This window comes from Eulemur rufifrons, chromosome 30, assembly GCF_041146395.1.
Source record: "Eulemur rufifrons isolate Redbay chromosome 30, OSU_ERuf_1, whole genome shotgun sequence".
NCBI lineage: Eukaryota > Metazoa > Chordata > Mammalia > Primates > Lemuridae > Eulemur > Eulemur rufifrons.
Window position 1 is genome coordinate 58,368,270 of NC_091012.1, and position 19,950 is coordinate 58,388,219.

Here is a 19,950-nt window from a genome sequence, read left to right on the forward strand (position 1 = left end):
GGGGCTCATAGATACCAGTCTTTAGATTAGAAACCTACAGTGACTATGGTTTTTAAAACTCATTTTATGCATGAAAACCTGAGCTACTACCTTGGCTTTGGAAATTTCTTAAATGAATCTTCACCTCTTTGTACACTCGAAACACAGAAAAATAAATCATCTAGGATCCTATGGCAAGTCCACACATTATATGGTGCATCTCTTGCATGTACAGACATGCAAACTAAAGCAAAACTTTGTTTTGTTTTTACCTCCAAGAATATGCCTATACAGAATTCTAGGACCCTGTTTTGCCTAGAGCTCTTGGATACTGGTTAATGTCGAAGGTGAAAAGGGGACTCTTGGATTCACAAAATTGAGAGTTGAAAGAGCCTTGCAGATCATCTGAGATCATGTGTCTAGCCTGGTGGGTGTTTTTAACTTCTTAAAACCTGGTGGAGCAGGGCATTTCTAAGAGAGAGAATATCATGTCCAAGGCAGTGAGTAGTGAAATACTCTAATCATTATTCAGGAACCTTAAGTTACTTAACCATACTGAAGCAGCAACTGTGAAAAGATGATGGAACAAATTAAGGTAAGAGTCCCATTCTCTAGGGAAGACAAACAACACACAACAAGAATGAATATGAATACACACACATACACACACACAAAGCTGTGGCAATCTATTTTCTGCTTAACTCTGCCATTTTAGCTAGAAGGCAACCATGGGCAGCATGTAAATCAATAGGCATGGATGGCTTTCATCTGCTGATGACCATTTTGGTTTGCTGACTCCTGAAACTGCCCTCTTTAAAAAAAAAATGGGGACTCTGAGGCTGAGAACAGGGAAGCAAGTTGCCATTAATAGCAGAACTAGGACTAGAACTCATGCTTCCTGATTGGCACCTTGTTCTTTTACCTTTGTGCTGTCAAATAGAAATTTCTGATATGTCTGTGTGAGAGAGAGAGAGACAGAGAGAGAGAAAGAGAGAAGAGAATATGAGTTCTGCCTGAAGGTCTTTAGTTAAACAGTACCTTTGGTCATAAATAAAATATTTCTTTCTCATAAAACAGAAGTGTCCCCCAAACCATGTCATTTTGAGAGAATATGGTGTCTTTGCAGCTACTCAGTGGTTGCTTCTAATTGTATCTCCAGTGAATGGCCTTGCCCTATAAAGATATCTGCAGCTCTGTTGCATGAAGTATTTGAGGCCTAGTGTTATATGTCTTCCTGCAGGAAAACAGCTATATTTTTAATGTAATCAGACATTGATGTGGTCATTAGAGTTACTGATGTGGTCATTAGAGTTACTCAGAGAATGAGAATCACGTCAAGGATACCTGGAGTCAGTGTTCAGAGTTGAGAGGACTGGAACGTGTATGACTTGGTATTAACTTTTCCTCTGAAAAAGAAAAAAAAAAAATACCACTCAGTACTTTCCATACCAGACACCCTGCTGAGCACTTCATGTGTTATCTCATTTGATCCTTATAGAAAAATGTCTCGATTCATCATGATGAAGGTAAAAGTGAAGCACATAAAGTCAAGGATAGTAGCGGAGTTAATAAACCATACAGATCTTTGTTCCTTTCTACACTGTAGATAAGATCCAGAAAACATAAAGTATGTAACTTAGAAGGTGGCTGGTTTTGTTGATTGCATCTGTAAGGTCTTGCATTGGTTGCATACAAGAGTTGTCCTTTTCTACTCTAACTTGTCTAGGGAATAAGCATTTACTAGGTGATTTATGGGTAAACTGTACCCATAAATGGTACAGTTTATTCATGGTGTTTATGGGTAAACTCTTTCTCCCTTTAAAGGAGGTGGAGAATTATGCCAGCCACAATAGTCCTGATATCTTGTGGAAAATCATCCCCTTGGCAAACCAAAATGGGGATTTTTTTTTGGACAGCTTTGTGGAATTTGACCTGAATGCCTATCTTCAGCCAACTCAAGAGTACTCCCTGAGCCTTTATTGCTTTTTCCTGCCAGAGCACTGGCTCAGTGACTTCTAGTGCTGGGGGTGCTTTTGGTAGGTTATTTAGGTTTCCTTTTTCAAGAAAGGCAGGCCATGGAGAAATCTACATGGCTCTGGACTGCTTATTTTTCAGTTTTGTGAGCTCACATTGCAGTACTTTACCATCAAGGCAAGAACTGCATGCTATCTAAGTTTAATTGCCTTTAAGTATAACTGCTGTAAGCCTTAGTAATTATAGTTAACATTCTCTGCATTAACACTGCACTGCTCCCTTAGGGTTTTCAGAGCAATTCACAAATAAATGCATCCAACTTTAAATAGCTCATGAGGATTATAGAACCCAAAAGGTGAAAGATACAGGATGTTTTCTGCTCTCCAGTTATTTATTCAAAGCTTAGCAAATAGGAAGGCAGAGGCGTTCATGACCTTAAAGTTTTGGTTGCCCCAGTCAGTGTTGTTACAAATAGTCACAGACCCCAGGAAAGAAAGATTTAAGCTTACTGAGAGAAAGAGTATGATGACTTTTTGGTTTGTTTTATTTCCTAGGAGAAGCTCTAATGGATAAAAACATCTAGGCTTCAGACTCACCTCAACTGGATTACAAGGGTAGATTGAACTAGGCCTGGAATAAAAGGAAATGTCAAGAAAGTATAAAAATTGAAAAGTTTTTGTTTTCCAGGCATCTAGGCAAAGCATACCACAGGTCTGGTAGGAAAATACAAGATAGGTTTCTTCCCACTTAGAGAAAGTTCAGCAATTCTAATTGAGGAGAGGGCAGTTAGTTATAAGACAAGGGTAGTTTCCTCACATGCCAGTACTATCTGACTGGAAATTCTAGAGCACAGTGATTTGGACTTATTACCATGAAAGAGTTACCTGGTTTCTACAATGGGGTTCAGGTCAGCCCTGCAGCTTGACCCCAGCTAAGTGGGTATGGGCAATGCTGGTAGGGTGGGTCACTTCTTACATTGCGATTGTCTACCCAGGTGACTCCAGAGCTTGGGAAATCATTGAAAAGTCAAACTTGATTTCCTGAATTTCTTTTTGACCAAGTTATCAATAATAATTTCAGATTTTAATTTTAACTGTGAAAGTATTCCTAACCTCAGCATCCATAAAAGGATAATGACAGATACGCCCCACTTAGAAGAATTTCTGCTTTAGAAAGAGTCCATGGGTTGATTTAATTAGCAGTGAGGGTGCCCCACAAGCACTATGAGAAGCATAGTCTGCTTATTTGCTAACTAGGTGAGAAGGCTAAACTTTTACCTCTTTTCTTGGGTGTTGAGAATATGTATATATTCTCTAAGGAGCTCTGAGATCCTCCTCATTCCTTCCCCGTGGAGCCAGGATTTAGCTTGTAAGTTATAAGGAAACAAAGAATTCAAATTCTTATTTCCAGCCTGCTTCTACCTTTGCTTTTGGATATGGCTTATAGGTTTGTGAAGAGGAAGAATCAAGTTTGACCCATTTCATCTTACTTTTGATTCATTAGTTTGAGTCTGTAGGGATCTTTGAAGCTCCCAGAATAAAAGTTGAGAGACTACAGCCTTGGGTCACCAACTCAGTCTCATGAAGTGGAAATCATATATAACCTGTGGTCTTTTAATGAAGAACTATCAGAGCAGTGCTGGGCAATGTGCAGACTAAAGACTTTTGAACCATTACATGAAACCGTTAGTACTGAGAAACAGAAACGTCCCGGGAGAGCAGTGATGGATTATACTGGGTGATTACGAGGCCCAGTGAATTCAAAAAGACAGCCCTGGTCTTGTACCTTCAACATTTGACCACCCTTTTTCTTCTACTTGGAGAGAAGAAAGCTACATAAAAGGGGCTTCCTTTCCATACCAAATTAAACCTTTCTCCCTGGAGAGCACCCCACCACTTTTTAAGCATTTCTCTACTGTAATAACCCAAATAAGATATAACTTTCCCCAGAATATTTCAGATTAGAATGAAGAAGACCAGAGGTGAGCACATACATAAGCAAGCACCTGAAAACCTTGCCATCTAAGACAGACAGTACTGATGGGAGTAGACTTGGGGAAGACGTAGGGATGGGGAAGGAAGAAAACATTAAAAAAGGGTTCCCAGTTCCTAACCCTCTTCACGTTTTCTGTATGAGAAATATAAGGCAGCTACTACTCATTGTGAAGGACCTTCTCACCCTCTATTCCTTTTTGGAGCTGGACTCTAGGACAGCAAGAGATCTAAACACAAGGCTACATTTGGGGGACTGCATAACTGACCCTGTTGCTCTCTTTCCTTCCATCTTGAAAATCTCTCAACCTGGATTTCTAGCTGAAAAAGAAGCAGGTGTACGTCGATAAGGTGGAGAAGATGCAGCAGGCCCTCGTACAGCTCCAGGCAGCGTGTGAAAAACGTGAGCAGCTGGAGCACCGTCTCCGGACACGACTGGAGAGGGAGCTGGAATCCCTCAGAATCCAGCAGGTATGGAGGATTTAAAGGAAGAAAGTGGGAAAAAAGGAAAGATAATGAGATCATTCCTGGTTGTTTATTTTTCAGTTGGCATTTGACATGGACAAAAAAAACCACACAGTTGCTCATCTTTACAAGTTTTGCCCCATGTGATTGTACTCCAGAGTGCCTCCCAACTGTAAATCCAAAGTCTGTTTCTTTAGCTTCTTATCCCAGAAACGTCCTTTAAACCTATGATCTTTCACCTTCTATTTTCACATGAGCCCCAGAAATGTAGACCCTATAAAAAGTGAAGGTGCTACACAACTAGACTCCTCAACGTTTTAGAACTGGAAATTGTCTTTACAAATCATCTGGCTATACTGCTCCTCAGTTTTAGAGGAGAGAAAATCAAGCCCCAGGTTGCATGAGTCATGAAAGATAAACACAGCAAGTTAGGGTCAAGATAGAAACACAATCCTCGATTTTTTTATTCCCACTTCTGTCACATACCATGCTGACAGACAGGGATGGCAGGTTTGAACCCGTTACTCCACTTTTGGAGCAACATGACAATTTGACATGGACATTACTCCACTTTTGGAGCAACTCCACTTTTGGAGCACTTTGACATTACTCCACTTTTGGAGCAACATGACAATTTGTTCAGGCTCCTTTCCTGAACAAGGGAATCTCACACTCAAGCCCAAGATAGGAAGTCCTGTGGCCTTAGGAAGAGATCTGAAATCCCCCTGCTTCTTTCCAAATCAGAATCCAAACGGAAGTGGCTGGTAGTCATCCTTTCCAAGAATACGGGCTCTTCCAGTGTCACTCGAACACTTTGGTTCTTTCACTAACTTGAGGGGTCTCGGCATCTACCCCAACAGCGCCAGGGCAGCTCTCAGCCCACCAACGTTTCAGAATACAATGCCGCTGCACTGATGGAACTCCTTCGGGAGAAGGAAGAGAAGATCCTGGCCCTGGAAGCTGATATGACGAAGTGGGAGCAGAAGTATCTGGAGGAGAATGTGATGAGGCATTTCGCTCTGGATGCTGCTGCAACCGTGGCTGCTCAGAGGTGAGTAATTAGCTGGTAGGGCCACCATGTGGAGGGTATGAATGGGAAGAACAGAAAGGTCACTGCTTCGTGGATTTTCCAGTGTTTTATTTTCTTTAATATTCTGATTTTTTCCCCCAATTGCTGCCTACGTGTGTTTTCTTTCATCTGGTTATGCAGGGACTGAATGGCTGTGGGGACAGAGGGGCAGGGATCGGAAAATGAAAGTTGCTTTATGAACTTATTAGAATCCTAGTTTAGCTTTCCTTAGGAGCCAGAATATTTACAGATGGTCAGGTGAATGCCTGCACACCTTCTTCCCTAGAGCCACAGATTCTTTCAGCTACATGTGCAGGTTGTTTAGCTGCAGGACTGGAGTGAAAGCCTCTCCAGAAAAATGCCACTCAGAAACTAAATGTCACTCAGGAGTGGCTGCTGCCATTTGATAGCTCTGGCTCATCTAAGGTATGCCAGAGGCTGTGCTGAACATGAACCCATCTCTGCCCTTTGAGAAGGTTTATATTTGAAGGCCACATTCTCTGTGTGCATGAGCTCATCACATGTAAGCAGTCACATTCCATCTGGTAGGGGAGAGAAAGTGGCAGGAGGATTTTTATTTTTTGCTTCCTATTTGTTCTCCTTTTTATATTATAAAATTAATTTTTGGCCTTTGGAGGAAGTAATATCTCTTAGCCCATTTGTCTGTCTTCCTCTGCTGTCTGTTCATACTCATCATTAGGAAAAAAAGAAAGGAAGAAACAAAGAGAAAGAACAACAAAAACTAAATTCAAACCAGGTGATGACTTGGGTTGTGGATAACAGAGCCTTGGTCTGGAGGTGGACTGCAGCAGAGTGCACCCAGATAGGTTTCTATCTAGAACTTTATTAAAAAACCACAGTATTGTTTTTAACGTTCTCCTAAACCTGGTAAGTCAGCAGAGCCTGGAAGTGCTTGCCAGACTTTGGGCTAGGATATGTGTGTGGAGGGGGCGGTGGATACATTTATTTTTGAGTCCTTCTCCTACCAAATCAAAGTGGGGGTAGGAGGTTCAGTGCTTAAGAGCTGAACTGGTGCTTTATAAATAAACCCCAATTCTCCAGGAAGACATCTTATGTCTTTCTAATGTGATCTGCCTTTCTCCAGATATCCACTATACTTAAAATAGGTTAAAGCTGCCAGTAGCTTGATTTTGAGGTCCTCGTGGGCTTAAGCTTACCTGGCCTTATTTCCTGAGAAAGGTGTGCTCAGTATACACCCATGTGCTAATAGAGTGCACAGACACCCCAGCTGTGCCAGAAGATGGATAGTCTCAAGGTTTGTAGGCAGATTAGAAGCAGAATTAAGTGTAAATTTACCTGCTGGCTCCCAAGGAAATCCCTGCACACAGCACTTGTTCAGACCCTAGCACTGACAAAAAAAATTGTTATTATTGGGAGGTGGGGAGATGCAAGGTAATTTTGTCATTTTAGGGCAGAAGCTTAGAAAGATACAGCTCTTAAGAGTGTACAGTGTGAGAAAATGTTAGAAAGCTCAAGTTCTTGGTGCTAACTTCAAAATAGACTCCAGGGCAAAATTCAGGAAAGCTGGGGGGTTGTCACTGGGACCTTGTATAAAGAAACTACTCTCCTTCTTTCTTCCCTCCCTTGAAAGCTTTGAGTATTGGGGGGACCTTCTTTCACATGGATTTTCAGAATCTGTTGGCTCCCGTAAGGTAGATTTAATTTAAATCGAATTCCTTTAAATTACCAGGTAGAAAGTTTTCATCTAATTACTGTTTTCAGCAAAATGTGTGTGCTTATCATTTAATATGATAAAATGCAGCCAGTTCCCACCTAGTAGAAACACCTTCTGATAGTTCCACAGGTAAACATTCCAAATCTGGACTGTGCGCCTTTTTTGCATGCTACTGTTCCAAACCACAGGGGAGATTGAGAAATAGAGAGATTGTATTCAAATTTCTGTAAAATGAGAGAATTGGACTAGGTGATTACTCCAGACCCTTCTATTACTAGGATTATACATTTCCAAAGATAGTGCCTCTTATGCTCTGCCACAGAGATTGATTTCCTTCTTCTCTTTTCTTTCTTCACGTGATTTTAAATTTGGGAGGTAGCATTCAGAAAACTTTATTTCAGAACCTGCGGGTTCTTCTCCTTTCCTTTCCAACTTCTCTTCTCATTCCTTTTTTGTCCATTTGTTTTCCCCTTTCTCCTCCCAAACTTAAATGTGGGTATTGACTAAGGTTCTGCCTTTTGCCCCTTTCCATGGTAAAAGCTTTATATTTTCTTTGCTTTCAAAATAATTTTTAAGTGTCTAGGATATTGGCTTCAGATGGAAAGTGTTCAAATATATTTGAGTAAAGAAGGAAGGAAAGAAAGAAGGAAAAGGAAGGAAGGAGAAAGGAAGGCATGAAAGTGGGAAGGAGACAATTTCTAAATGTATAACTTAAATCCCTAAATCTAGTGCCACATTTGAATGGCCTGGTTGGTTTATGTGTATTCTTCTAGTGGTCTCAAACTGAATGTATCCAAACCTAATAGGCTCATAGGTGAATCACAGGTTTCACAAGTAGGACATCTTGCTTGTGTAATATCAATTGTAGTTGTAGAAGACAGGTTTTTTTTTTATTTTTAGTTCAGATATTAGTTATATATTTTTAAAATCACCTATTTCAAGTGTATGGTTTGATGAATGCTGGCCACCACCACAATGAACATAGAGGACATGTTCTAAATTGTCCTAGTGCCTCTTGAACTTGATCCTTTTCTACTCTGCCTGACCCCAGGCAATGACTGATCTGTTTTTGTCATAAAATTATAACTTTCTTTTCTAGAATGTCATGTGAAAGGAATCATATTGTGTTTACTCTTTTCGTTTGACTTCTTATGCTTAGCATAGTGATTTTGAGATCCATCCAAGCTGATGCATGCATTCATAGTTCATTCCTTTTTTTGCTGAGTAGTGTTCCATGGTACAGATGTACCACAATTTATGTATCTGTTCATCTGATGATGGATATTTGGATTTGTTTACAGTTTTTGGCCACTGTGAATAATAAAATACAGATTTTCATATAATAATATGCAAGTGTTTTTTCTCAGGTGAGAAGACATATTAGGTGATCCATTTATACCTCTTCCAGCACTTTGATTTTATAAAACACCTCTTGTCAAAGGGAAAGCTGTCGATGCAATAATTTCAGACAAGATCAGGTATGAAAAGCTAGGTTTCTAGCCTTAATGGGTCCAAGAGTAGACATTTTAATGCACATGGAAAGTGCCGGCATTGCCCCTTATTCTAAGATGCACCTAGACATCAGATACAGCAACCCTGTGATATTGGTCAGTTGTATGCTTAGGTGAATTTTACTTAATGACAAGTTAAGAAGTCCCAGAGAGAGAGAGAGAGAGCGCATTTGCGAGCAAATTGATGATTTTGGCCATACTTAAAATGACTATTTGATACTTAAAATATTTGTTTTTGTTCAAAGGGAAATAACAGGAAATTTATTTATTTATCAACACACACAGTGCTTGCTATACAAGGTGTTCTGCTAAACACTTTACACTTATTAATTATCCCTGCAAAAATACTCTGAGGTTAGTACTATTATCCATTCTACAGAGGAGGAAACTGAGGCACAGAGGAATGAAATAATTTGCCCAAGATCACACATAGCTACTAAATAGCAGAACTGGGATTTAAATCTACATTTTTGTCACCTTAGCTGCTATACTCTGCTGCCTCCTAGATATAGCGTAGCTCAAAGATGGTGAAATAGGGATCATTAGCTATTCAATAAAATACTACTTTAGGTTTATTATTTAGCCACTTGGAAATATTATAAATAATTGCAGTAATATGCCCTACATTAAGGCTCCATATTATTGTATCCCCAGAGTCCTCTCTCGGTGCTTAATATAGATAAGGGGAAATTACTACTGAGTAGGAGTCCCTGTTCATCCCAGAAGACCCAATTTGGCAATGCAGATTTTTAGTTTTAGCTCACAAATGGTGAATTTATTTCTGAAGAACAGCAAAAGGATAACAAGATAACACACCCAATCAACCATGTAATTTATTAGTTTGCATTTACTGAATCAAGATGTTACCTTTCTCTGAACGTGCAATGTTTCATGTTTATTTTGAGCACAGTAAACCTGGGAAAGAAGGAAGTAAAGAAAGAAGAAGCAGACAATAGAAGCTGTTCACACACATCACATATGTCTACCCATTTCTTCATTGTAGACATTTCTTACCTTCATCCTCTGCTTTCTTCTCATTCTACCTTCTGTCCTAGTTACCTTGTTTTCTGCTGTAGCTTCCCTGTAATAGTAGCAATGATAATAACTCTGTAATAATAACTCCAACGTCTCTAAGATTAAAGTTAGAATTTCCAACAACTTGTTGGATATTGTCGTATATCTATTCTTAAGAAACTTTCAATCCAGTGTACCTAAAATCAAAACCCATTCCAACGCTTTCCAACAAACCTCCCCTGGGTTTCTTTTCACAGCAAATGGTATGCCATCTTTCCTAGGCATTTGAATTAGAAATGACAAAGTTCTCATTCATTCATCACTCTCCCTAACACTCAGATTGACATAATCTCCAAGTTCTATCAATTCTACCTCCTACACTCTGTTTCCATTTCCCTTGCTACTTAACTGGTTCACGTTTTCATGATCTCTTACTGGGATTATTACAATCACCTTGCTGACTGGTCTGCTTGATTCCAGTGTATCTCTCTTTTTATCCCTCCATCACATTTACGCAAGAGATAATGCTGTCTTCCTAAACCACAGCTCATATTATTTCATTCCCCTCAAAAAGCTCTACTAATTTTTGGTACCTATTGGAATAAAGTCCAAACTCACTTCGGTACTAGTTAATTATTTACTTTTTGATCTTCCCTTGCAAGATTCCTGCATTCTGGGACTAGTCTTATCCATGTCTCTCCCCTCTCCAGTCGCCTAGGCACTTCATACACTGTGCTCCACGTAGGTAGAGTTCACATATTTAATTAAAAAAATAATGCTGCCGTTAGGAAAAGACAGACTTGAAGTTTAAAAGGCCACTAGATGTTTTAATTAGTATGTCATTGGTGACATTCTAGAGAGCAGTTTGATCAGTGTGATGGGGATAACTTTGTCAGAGAAAGGAAAGCAAGAGAAGATGACAAACTGTTTACTTAAGAATTTGAGATGGAGGATGTCAAATTCAGTGATCTGCAGTTTGGGGGTTGCAGGTTTTGTTTTTAGCTATTAGCCTGACATCTCCCTCCTGATGTTCCTAAGGAAAGTCTCTGAGTATCTGAAGGTAGCAGGTCAAGTTGCTCCTTCAAATACTGTGCTTGCTTGCTTTTGCCTAAGCCATTGGCCTAGTAGCCCTGGTCTTCTAGAAGGAAGACTGATGCTGAGAGCTGTCCTGGCAGCCCTGTAGGAATTCACTAAGTGCCCCACATTTTCAGGCTCCATTCCTGAGGAGTTCACAGTGTCCATATCAATTAGCTGGCAGGGCTCTGAGTCCCCAAAATGGTCTTTTATGCAATGAAAGTGGCAGCAGGCCAGCACTAGTTCCCCCAGTGACAAACCGTACGCTCAAGTCCCCAGTGTCCGTCAACACCATGCACTTTTTGAGAGGCCTGGCTCTAAAGCCCTGGCAATCACATTGGAACTCTGTAGTGCTGAAATTGCCTCCAGGATTGTACCAAGAGCTAGAATTCTTTCAAGTCAGAATCTCTTAGATGTTATTCTCCTTCCACCTATGTGTTTCTCTCTTAATAGCTTTGTTGAGTGCTTTCACTGTGCCTGATACACTGTATGTTTTTACATGCTTAATTTTTTTATCCCCTATGAGATGAAAGTACAGTTATTGTTCTCATTTGGCATATGAGGAGACAGGCTTAGAGCAGGTTACTGACTTTGTGAGGTCCTAGAGCTTGTTTGTGGCTCTGTGTACTTGGGGAGTACTTGGGGAGTTGGAACTTGACTCCACGTCATCTATAGTCAGAGCCTGTGCTCTCAAGCACTGTGCAAATGCTGCTCCCTCTTCAGTTCCCAGTTTGACTATAAGCAAGTGAATTGCACTAGAGAAATGATAGAATTCTGAGATGGCAAAAGATTTTAAATTTGGCAAAGGATGAGAGCCATTGTATTCCTTTTCCTTCTTGCTCTCCAATTATTTCATCATACCCATAAATGATTTCAATCTTGCATATAAGGTGCAGGTGTTTGGAGGAACAGTAGTTTTGCAGAGGCTCACCAAAATTCCCCAACCTTAACATCAACTTTCTATCTTTTTGTTCTCTTGCCACTTCACTCCCATCTGCACTGGTCACAATCCCAAAGCTAAGAGAACATAGCTAGCTGCCAGCAGAAAATATGCCTAGAGTTCTCCCACAGACCCTCGTTCTCTTAGGAAGTGTAATGAAGCTGCGCCAGTTCATTGTTTTCTTGGCCTATTGTCTGATTTCCTTTAAGACCGATATAATTACATCAGTATTCTCCCTAATCCTAATACCCCCTCCTCTCTCTCTTTCTCTCACCCACATGCACATGCTTTTCTTTATGAATTGGTCTTTGAGTTAATGGCCTGAGACACTTTCAGATGGAACATGATAGTCCCTTATGCAGTTGGGACCCTGGCAAGAGAATAGTCACTTAGTTGGGGTAGACTCATCGATTTGGTGCTGGCATGTTTCGGATGTACATTAGATAGGAACTGAGTGGCACTGACTCAAAGGCCCTGTTTGTCAGCTCACGTGCTCTACCTGATCTTAGCTGTTGACATGTCTATTGTTTGTTTCTAGCACGGAGGTGTAGTTACCAATATTCATCTAGTAGCAATAAACTGTTTAGTACACCCTCTGACTTCCTTCAAAGTCTAGGCTTTCCCCCTTCATGACTGTCATGAGAATAAAGTGGAAATAAGTACATATTCCTATTGCTTGGACATGATCTAGAAACTTTGAGGTTTGGGGAGGATATCTGTCCAGTTGTGAAGGCAAGCCTTCACTTCACTTCCCCCACTGACTTTTGCAGCCAAGCCCATATCAATGAACTCTTTTTCTGCCCTTCTTGGATGCTCTTACCAGTCAGTCACCCAGAACCAATTGTTCTGAATGAGATTGATTTCAGCTTAGAACTTTCCAGAAAAGTCTCCTTTGACTTAGAAAGGAGATAGCATTCATTGATTTTGCTGCCCTCCCATCATCATCACTGCTGTTTTCCTCCCCAGGGACACAACAGTCATCAGCCACTCTCCTAACACCAGCTATGACACAGCTCTAGAAGCTCGCATCCAGAAGGAGGAAGAAGAAATCCTGATGGCCAATAAGCGTTGCCTTGACATGGAGGGCAGGTAAAATGGCAATCTGGATGCTGATGGATCTGAGAAGTTGGTATAGAGACCAGATAACTTAGAAGGGCAAGCATTTTTATTCACAACTGGGAAACCTGATCACATAGTCTTCCCTCACCACCATCACTCTTGCCAGCCTACCAATTAGTGTGTGAGATGCGATGACCTTTACCTCTATCATCTCCACTAGCTGTGGAATTCCAAGTGGGGCTGCTGTCTCCTTGGCCTTTTTAATTGCTTTCTATCCACCCTCTGAGCTGAATTGTTGGCATTTGCACTCAGGGGTTTTCTTTCTCATACTGCATCTCAACCCTGTGATACAGCAGATTGCTCAATAAAAGAACATCCACTCACACTGAGAGGTGAAACACCTGATGCCTCTTATAAATTCATTCATAGAAGATCTCATCTTTTCACTGAACACATTGTTTCTATTGACTCAGATTCTTCACTATAGCACCCACTATATTGGTTCATTTTCTCCTATACAGCCTTTCTTTTCACCAGTACTTTACTGTGACTTCTTAAGGCTTAAGCAACAGCTCCTGGATGCTCTGCTGTATCCATTTAGGTGTGCAGAAAGACTTCTTTTTTTAATTGTAACACACTATCCCTTGTCTTCCAACTCAGAACTAACTAGACCATCCCTTAGTCAACAAGATAATGGGAACTCAAGTCCATATAATCAATAAGACCAAAACACAGAGGTAGCAACAATGTCTTTGTACGTTCTTTGTCTTTGTCTCCAAGGATTAAGACCCTCCATGCCCAGATTATTGAGAAGGACGCCATGATCAAAGTACTCCAGCAGCGTTCCCGGAAGGAGCCAAGTAAGACAGAGCAGTTGTCGTCCATGCGGCCAGCAAAGTCTCTGATGTCCATTTCCAATGCCGGATCGGGCTTGCTCTCCCACTCATCCACCCTGACTGGCACCCCCATCATGGAAGAGAAGCGAGACGACAAGAGCTGGAAGGGGAGCCTAGGTAATGACAGTAAATAAGGAAGATTATAGTCACATGTTCAAAGAGAGCCCTGAGATAATTACCCATGCGGTAAGGAAAAGGGGCAATGGTCCAGGTTCTAGAGAGGAAGATGGTAGGTTGGGTTTTTTCCCCTCCTCAGAGCCTAGCTGCGTATTCAGGAGCTCCACCACACTGTGAAGTCTCACAGTGAGAACACTGATTGAACCCAAGACCTGAGAGGATAAGAATCTTGAGTTCTATTTGGGTGGAATGAAGATAACTTCAGTTTCCTCTAAAAAAATTCTTAGATTTGGCCTTTGCCATGTGGAAAGTTTTGTCTTTGTCCTAAGCCCATGTAGCCTTTGTGTCATTCAAACTTTCAAAATTCCAGCATTTCTGTGTTCCTTCCTGCCCTACAATAGAAGGACCCAGAGTCCTAGTTAAGCTAAATGGAGCTGGGTGGTAGGCTTTGTTACCAGAATGTTCTGATATGAGAACAGAATGTACTTTTTCATTCCATTCCTGTCCATTTCTTCCCCTCTAATCAAAACCCTAGACACACTGTGGATAACACGAGGCACATTTTTAGAGCCCGAGGAAGCAAGCTATATATATTTTTATTTTAGCTCTTTTTGTTGCTTTTAATTCCTTTCTTGGTCCTCTGACACTTGCAGTATCTTTTGGTTAGAGTAAGCATTTTGGGGACCTTGGTCATGGTCAGAACCTTTGGTCACACAATTATTACCACACTCATCTGTGTTGATAAACCTCTTCCCCTAATCCTTTCCTGTTGTCTGAGAATGTGTGCTGTTGGTTTATAAGTGGGGCTGAGTAGAAGAATTTTGACAACTAGATAGAACTCAATCACCATTGGAAAACTAAATCAAAACAAGATACCCAGGACACTTAAAGGTTTAATACCTTGGGCTAAGAGCAAGATAATGAGGACCAGAAGGGATCTTCCCAGTCTGGAAAAAACTTTTTTTTCTTTTTTTTTTTCCCCCGTCACCCCTCCCCCCCCCCCCCCCCCCCCCCGAAAAAACTTTTTTAGCTGTCCTGTGAGGTGCCTGACAAACTAATTCCTGGGTTTGCTGGAGGCAAAAGTAAGGCACTTAAAGCCATTTGCATTTCTTTTGAACTGAATGACCTATTGTTTTCTAATTTGTTTCTCTCTTTCATTTGTAGGTATTCTCCTGGGTGGAGACTATCGTGCTGACTACTTCCCTTCCACACCCTCACCTGTGCCCCCCTCAACTCCCCTGCTCTCGGCTCACTCCAAGACAGGCAGCCGTGACTGCAGTACCCAAACAGAATGTGGAACGGAACCGAACAAATCTGCAGCTGTCACTCCCATCTCTGTTCCTACTCCAGTTGCTGCTGCCGCCACTGCTGCCGCCAATACTGCCACCGCTGCCACCAACACCACCACCATGGTAGCTGCTGCTCCAGTTGCTGCTGCTCCAGCTGCTGCTCCAGCTGCTGCCATTGCTGCCACCGCTGCTGCCCCGTCTCCAGCAACTGCTGCTGCTATTGCTGCTGCTGTTTCTCCAGCTGCTGCTGCTCCAATTCCAGCTGCTGCCTCTGCTGCTGCTGCTCCTGCTCCTGCTGCTGCTGTTCAGGTTGCTCCAGCTAGTCCGGCTCCGGTTCCAGCTCCGGCTAAGGTTCCAGTTCCAGCTCCAGCAGCAGCTCAGGCTTCTGCTCCGGCTCAGACTCAGGCACCAACTCCAGCTCCGGCTGCGGCTTCTACTCCAGCTCCACCTCCAACTCCAGCTTTGGCTGAGGCTGAGGCTCCTGCAAGTCCAGCTACCGGTTCTGGACCACGTCGTTTGTCTACACCAAGTTTGACTTGCAATCCAGACAAGACAGGTAAAATTCTCTGTAGCGGGTAGATTTTGGTTCTGCCTTCAAATGCAGATTTACTTCCTGGTGCCTGCTGTTTGAGCAGTGTCGTCATTTGGACTAAGTTTTTAATGTTGTAAAGGGGAGCAAAGAGAGTCTGTAAATGACTTCTCATCCACCAAGATGGGAACGGGCATGCGTAGAGGCCATTCTCCCAGCAGAAGTAAATGAGGGTGGTGGCAGGCAAGTCTCATTTTGCCATTGGCTTCATGAGGTCCCCGACACTGTCTAGCTCTAGAAATTTGAGTTTTTTACCTTGTCCCTGAGTGTTTTCTAACCTCTTATTTCCATTTAGATGGCCCTATTTTCCACTCCAATACTCTGGAAAGAAAAGCGCCCATTCAGATCCTGGGACAAGAGCCTGATGCAGAGATGGTGGAATATCTCATCTAAATGGCCAAATCAAGAGCTGCAGTTTATCAGCAAGAATGCTTTTAATCATTTTCCCCTTTTGTTTGTTCTTATGTGGAGGGTGAGGACAAGGGTTGGGGGGAGGGGGTGTTTTCTAAAGGGACTTTTTATTGGAACAATAGACTACTTAAGTAATACCATATGAACTCCAGTCTATTCTGGTATACTTAGGGAGTACATCTAAAGACAGATTAATCAGAATGTGTTCTAAAGTATATTGTTTGGATTTATACAAATACTGGGACTGTTAACAGGTGGTTATACATTGATGTGTTCAATGTGCTTAAATTTGTTTGAAATTTCCATATTCCAGATCATTTTTTCATTGAAGAGCACAGTATGTATGGAAGACAGTGTGTAACATGTAGTTTGGAAGTGGGAAGCTGGAGAGAATTTGAGTGTGTGCTGTTTTGTATAGTTATTATCTCGACAGCAGCCAGAGAAAGTTCTCACCTCAGGCTCGCAAAAGGGAATAGTTTAGGAGCTATGTAAGCTGGAGCAAAGGTAGGGAGTTTTGGGGTACACAAGGGTTGCTGGAGCTAATTCTTCCTCCTAGTTTCCCAGCTACCCTGCCCCAAGGGATTGTGTTTATCTTCATTTCAGTGGTGCTTTGGAATTGGATTCTTTGAGTTCCCTTCTGGAGGTTCATACATTCGTATATATGCTCTGGAGTAATTTATGCATTGGGATAATTAATATATTGCTTTCAGATGCTAGGAGAGTAAATTAACTAAGTGATGCACAACTTCCTCTCTGTGAGGGAGTTAGACCACCAGAGGCCTCGATGGAGAGTTGCATGAGGTGCTGTATGCAGACTTTTGTAGTCTGCGTGTAACCGTGAACACAGCTCGCTTGTCTTTTCTAAGACCACTTGGCTTAGTGTTTATTTCTTCTACAGCACAGATTCACTGGCTGGGTCACCAGTCTCAAGTTGCCAATCATTTGCAAAATGAGGAAGCATCTTTTTTGATAGGTTGAATGCTTTGAATTTCTAGTGACTACTTTGAAATAACTCATTTGGTTTTCCCAAATTCTTAGCATATGTCTCAAAGGGCATTTTTGACCATCACCTCCAAGGGAATAGCATCAGAAGCCCAAAGTATTATGCTGTGGTAGGGGTTGGGGGAGAGGCTGATTGCAGCAGTGTCCTCAACTACCTCTTCTCACTGCCCGTGACTCCATCTTGAAGTACCTTTGGGAAGCAGCAGGAAACGTGCATGTGGGAGGGGACCAAAGGAGGCAATGATTCCAAACCTTGCCATCAGGCTTCCTCCATGGACACAGAGGGATGCCAGTTGCCACAGGTCCCTGCTCTGTGTCACCTCTCTGCCCTTCACTAAGGTAATGGATCCACAGATAGCATCATCAAGATCAGTTTTCAGGGGTATAGGGAGGGTGAGGGGAGTGGGGGGGTTAGGTAAGGATTGGGGGGTAGAGCTTTGGGGATATGTTAGTTAGAAACCAGATTAATAGAAGAATAGGCCTGATATATTATATCATGAGCCATAGTGGCAGGAAGGAACTTTAGCAGTGTAGCCCTACCCCCTCATTTTAGTGGTGAATAATCTGAGACTTGGAGAGGTTCGGTGACTTTTTCAAGGTCACACAGCATAGCTGTCTACTCTGCCAATATCATGCTTATTTTGGGAAACCCTTATTTTTAAAAAAGCCCATTTTATGAAAAGGCATCTTCATGGTCCAGGGCATGTGTATTTTGTAAGATGTCCCTGGCTTGAATAGTCTGTCCAGGGTTCAGAACCCCTATCTTGCCTCTCCTGTAGTGCCTTGTGCAAGGTTCTCCGTTTCCTTATCCGCATTTCAACATTTAGTCACATTAAACGTCCCCCTAAGAAATCGAACTCCACTTCTTTTCTCGCGATGAGATCGTGTGTCTCAGATCATCTTACAGGGTTCCTCAGTGAGTACAGGAATGGTGTCTTTCCTAATTATATTCCAAAGGAATTATTTTGTGGGTGGGGGGAGACAAGACAGAGGGTGATGTGATTTTCAGCCAGTCTTTTCACATGTTCAATAATAAAGTGATCATCCCACTTACACATTAGTCCTCAGTTATAAAGTGAATCCCAAATAGAAATGAAAAAGTATAGTTGTGTTATAATTCATTCAAACCACCCTTTAGTCATAAGAAATAAGAAAAAACTCAAGTTGTAGAAGCAGCAAGTGGCAAACTTCAAAAGAGCTCCTTTGTATCCAAATAAATAAGTAAAAATAAAAATAAACCTTTCATCTGCTCCTTTCATGGTTATAACTCATTACCAGAATGTTTGCAGGCTCTGGGAACCATGATTTTAATCACATTCTGTAAGGTGACAAATGTCATACATTCCACATTGTGTGGCAGCCATCTCTTTAGACTCATGTGTTTTAGGAAAAAGAGGAAGTTCTTGGCTAAGTGCTACTTTGAACTTTCTAGAACACCTCTGTCCCCTCACACCAGAAGCAGTCCCTCTCTGCTCAGTTTTCAATCCCAGGTAATTTGCTAAAATAACATTGCACGTCTTAGAGAGGGAAGAAGACCATGTCAGTATATTATGCTTAGAGAGGAGATAGATAACAGTCTTTTCAGAAAACCTCTACTAGTTGTCATTTTAAACATTCAGGTTTATGGGAAAAATCTCAAGTTAGCCACCTTTTCTCACTTGTGTGGATGTAACATTTGGGGGATCTTTCTGGACTCCCACCTATCTATGCATTTTACTGGTACCTCAGGACAGGAAGGTGACCTTGTTGTCTTAACTTGTACTGCCTGGTGGTCTCTGAGGACCTTCTAGTTCGCTGTACCCCAATGTCCCATGTACAGGAAAGCTTCATTAGAATAAACTTTTACTTGATATAAAACGCCTATTAACAGTTTTTTTTTTGAAATAAAGGTAGTTGAGCTTTCTTTTAAAATTATGTATCTTGATTGTTGATTAATGAAGGATTTACTTTCAATGCTGCTTTTGAGCTTCAGGGTGACACGACAGCAGGAACCTGAAATATCTGCCATCATCTGCCATAGGAAACATACCAGGAGACCTGTCATGTTCTCTTTTTGTTGTTACACTGTTGGGTGGGTATAACAATTGGAAAATAAACAAACTGATTGTGCAAACTACTTTGCCTGAAAAGCCTAAACACTCATAATGCGGCAGCTTAAAGTGTATACGTTTGCACTAACTTTGATAAATTATATTCTCATGTCTGTTAGCCATACAGTCTCCTGTTATCTCAATTACTCATTCACATATGGAATATGTTACTTAAAATGTGTGCATTCTTACTGAAAATGTTTTCAAAGGAAGGCATCAGCTGTGGGCTAATTGCCACCAATTTCAGCCTGCCACAGTCCTTGGAAATATATCTTCCAAGTGCCATCCATCATCAGTAGGACAAGTGTCGGGAGTTTGTTTATTTTTTTCTGGTAACAACGATGGGTTACATGGAGCCATCCAACCTCCTTCTGGCCTCCCTTGTGATTAATGGCATGTGTTTATAAAATGGATAGCTGGGGTTGGCAGATGGCTAGAGAAGAATCGCCTTTGGTTTAAAATGTATGTGGTCCCGTAATGATTGTGACCTCATTCTGTAATCAACTAAGCTAGTTCCAATAAAGTTAAGCAGATTTAAATCCACTTTGTGCCTATCTTTTCACTGACAATAAAGTTAGCTATTTTAAAATGCAGTACCGTGTGGAAAATGCTTTGGTGTTTACCCGACAGGCTTTATTTGTGCTGTATCAGTAATTACTTTCAATTCAGTACGCAGTGAAATTGCCTTTCAAGGGCAGCAGGAACAGAATTTGCATTTGCTTGAAGTATGGAATGTGATTATAGATTATAAAGTATTAAGACAACACCGCAGGCCACATGCTCT

At 41.5% G+C, this 19,950-nt stretch overlaps 1 protein-coding gene across 3 annotated transcripts in view; it reads left to right on the top strand.

The window, feature by feature from the left end:
* The window catches only part of AMOT (angiomotin), a 62,246-nt gene extending 42,487 nt beyond the window's left edge, over nucleotides 1–19,759 (top strand). For all 3 annotated transcript variants that reach the window (XM_069463055.1, XM_069463054.1, XM_069463056.1), the window contains 6 exons: nucleotides 4,266–4,415; nucleotides 5,270–5,460; nucleotides 12,680–12,802; nucleotides 13,553–13,785; nucleotides 14,950–15,630; nucleotides 15,959–19,759. In XM_069463055.1, coding sequence (XP_069319156.1) covers nucleotides 4,266–4,415; nucleotides 5,270–5,460; nucleotides 12,680–12,802; nucleotides 13,553–13,785; nucleotides 14,950–15,630; nucleotides 15,959–16,056 — 1,476 coding nt within the window. In that variant the 3' untranslated portion in view covers nucleotides 16,057–19,759. The remainder of the gene's footprint in view (nucleotides 1–4,265; nucleotides 4,416–5,269; nucleotides 5,461–12,679; nucleotides 12,803–13,552; nucleotides 13,786–14,949; nucleotides 15,631–15,958) is intronic.
* The last annotated feature ends 191 nt before the right edge of the window (nucleotides 19,760–19,950 follow it).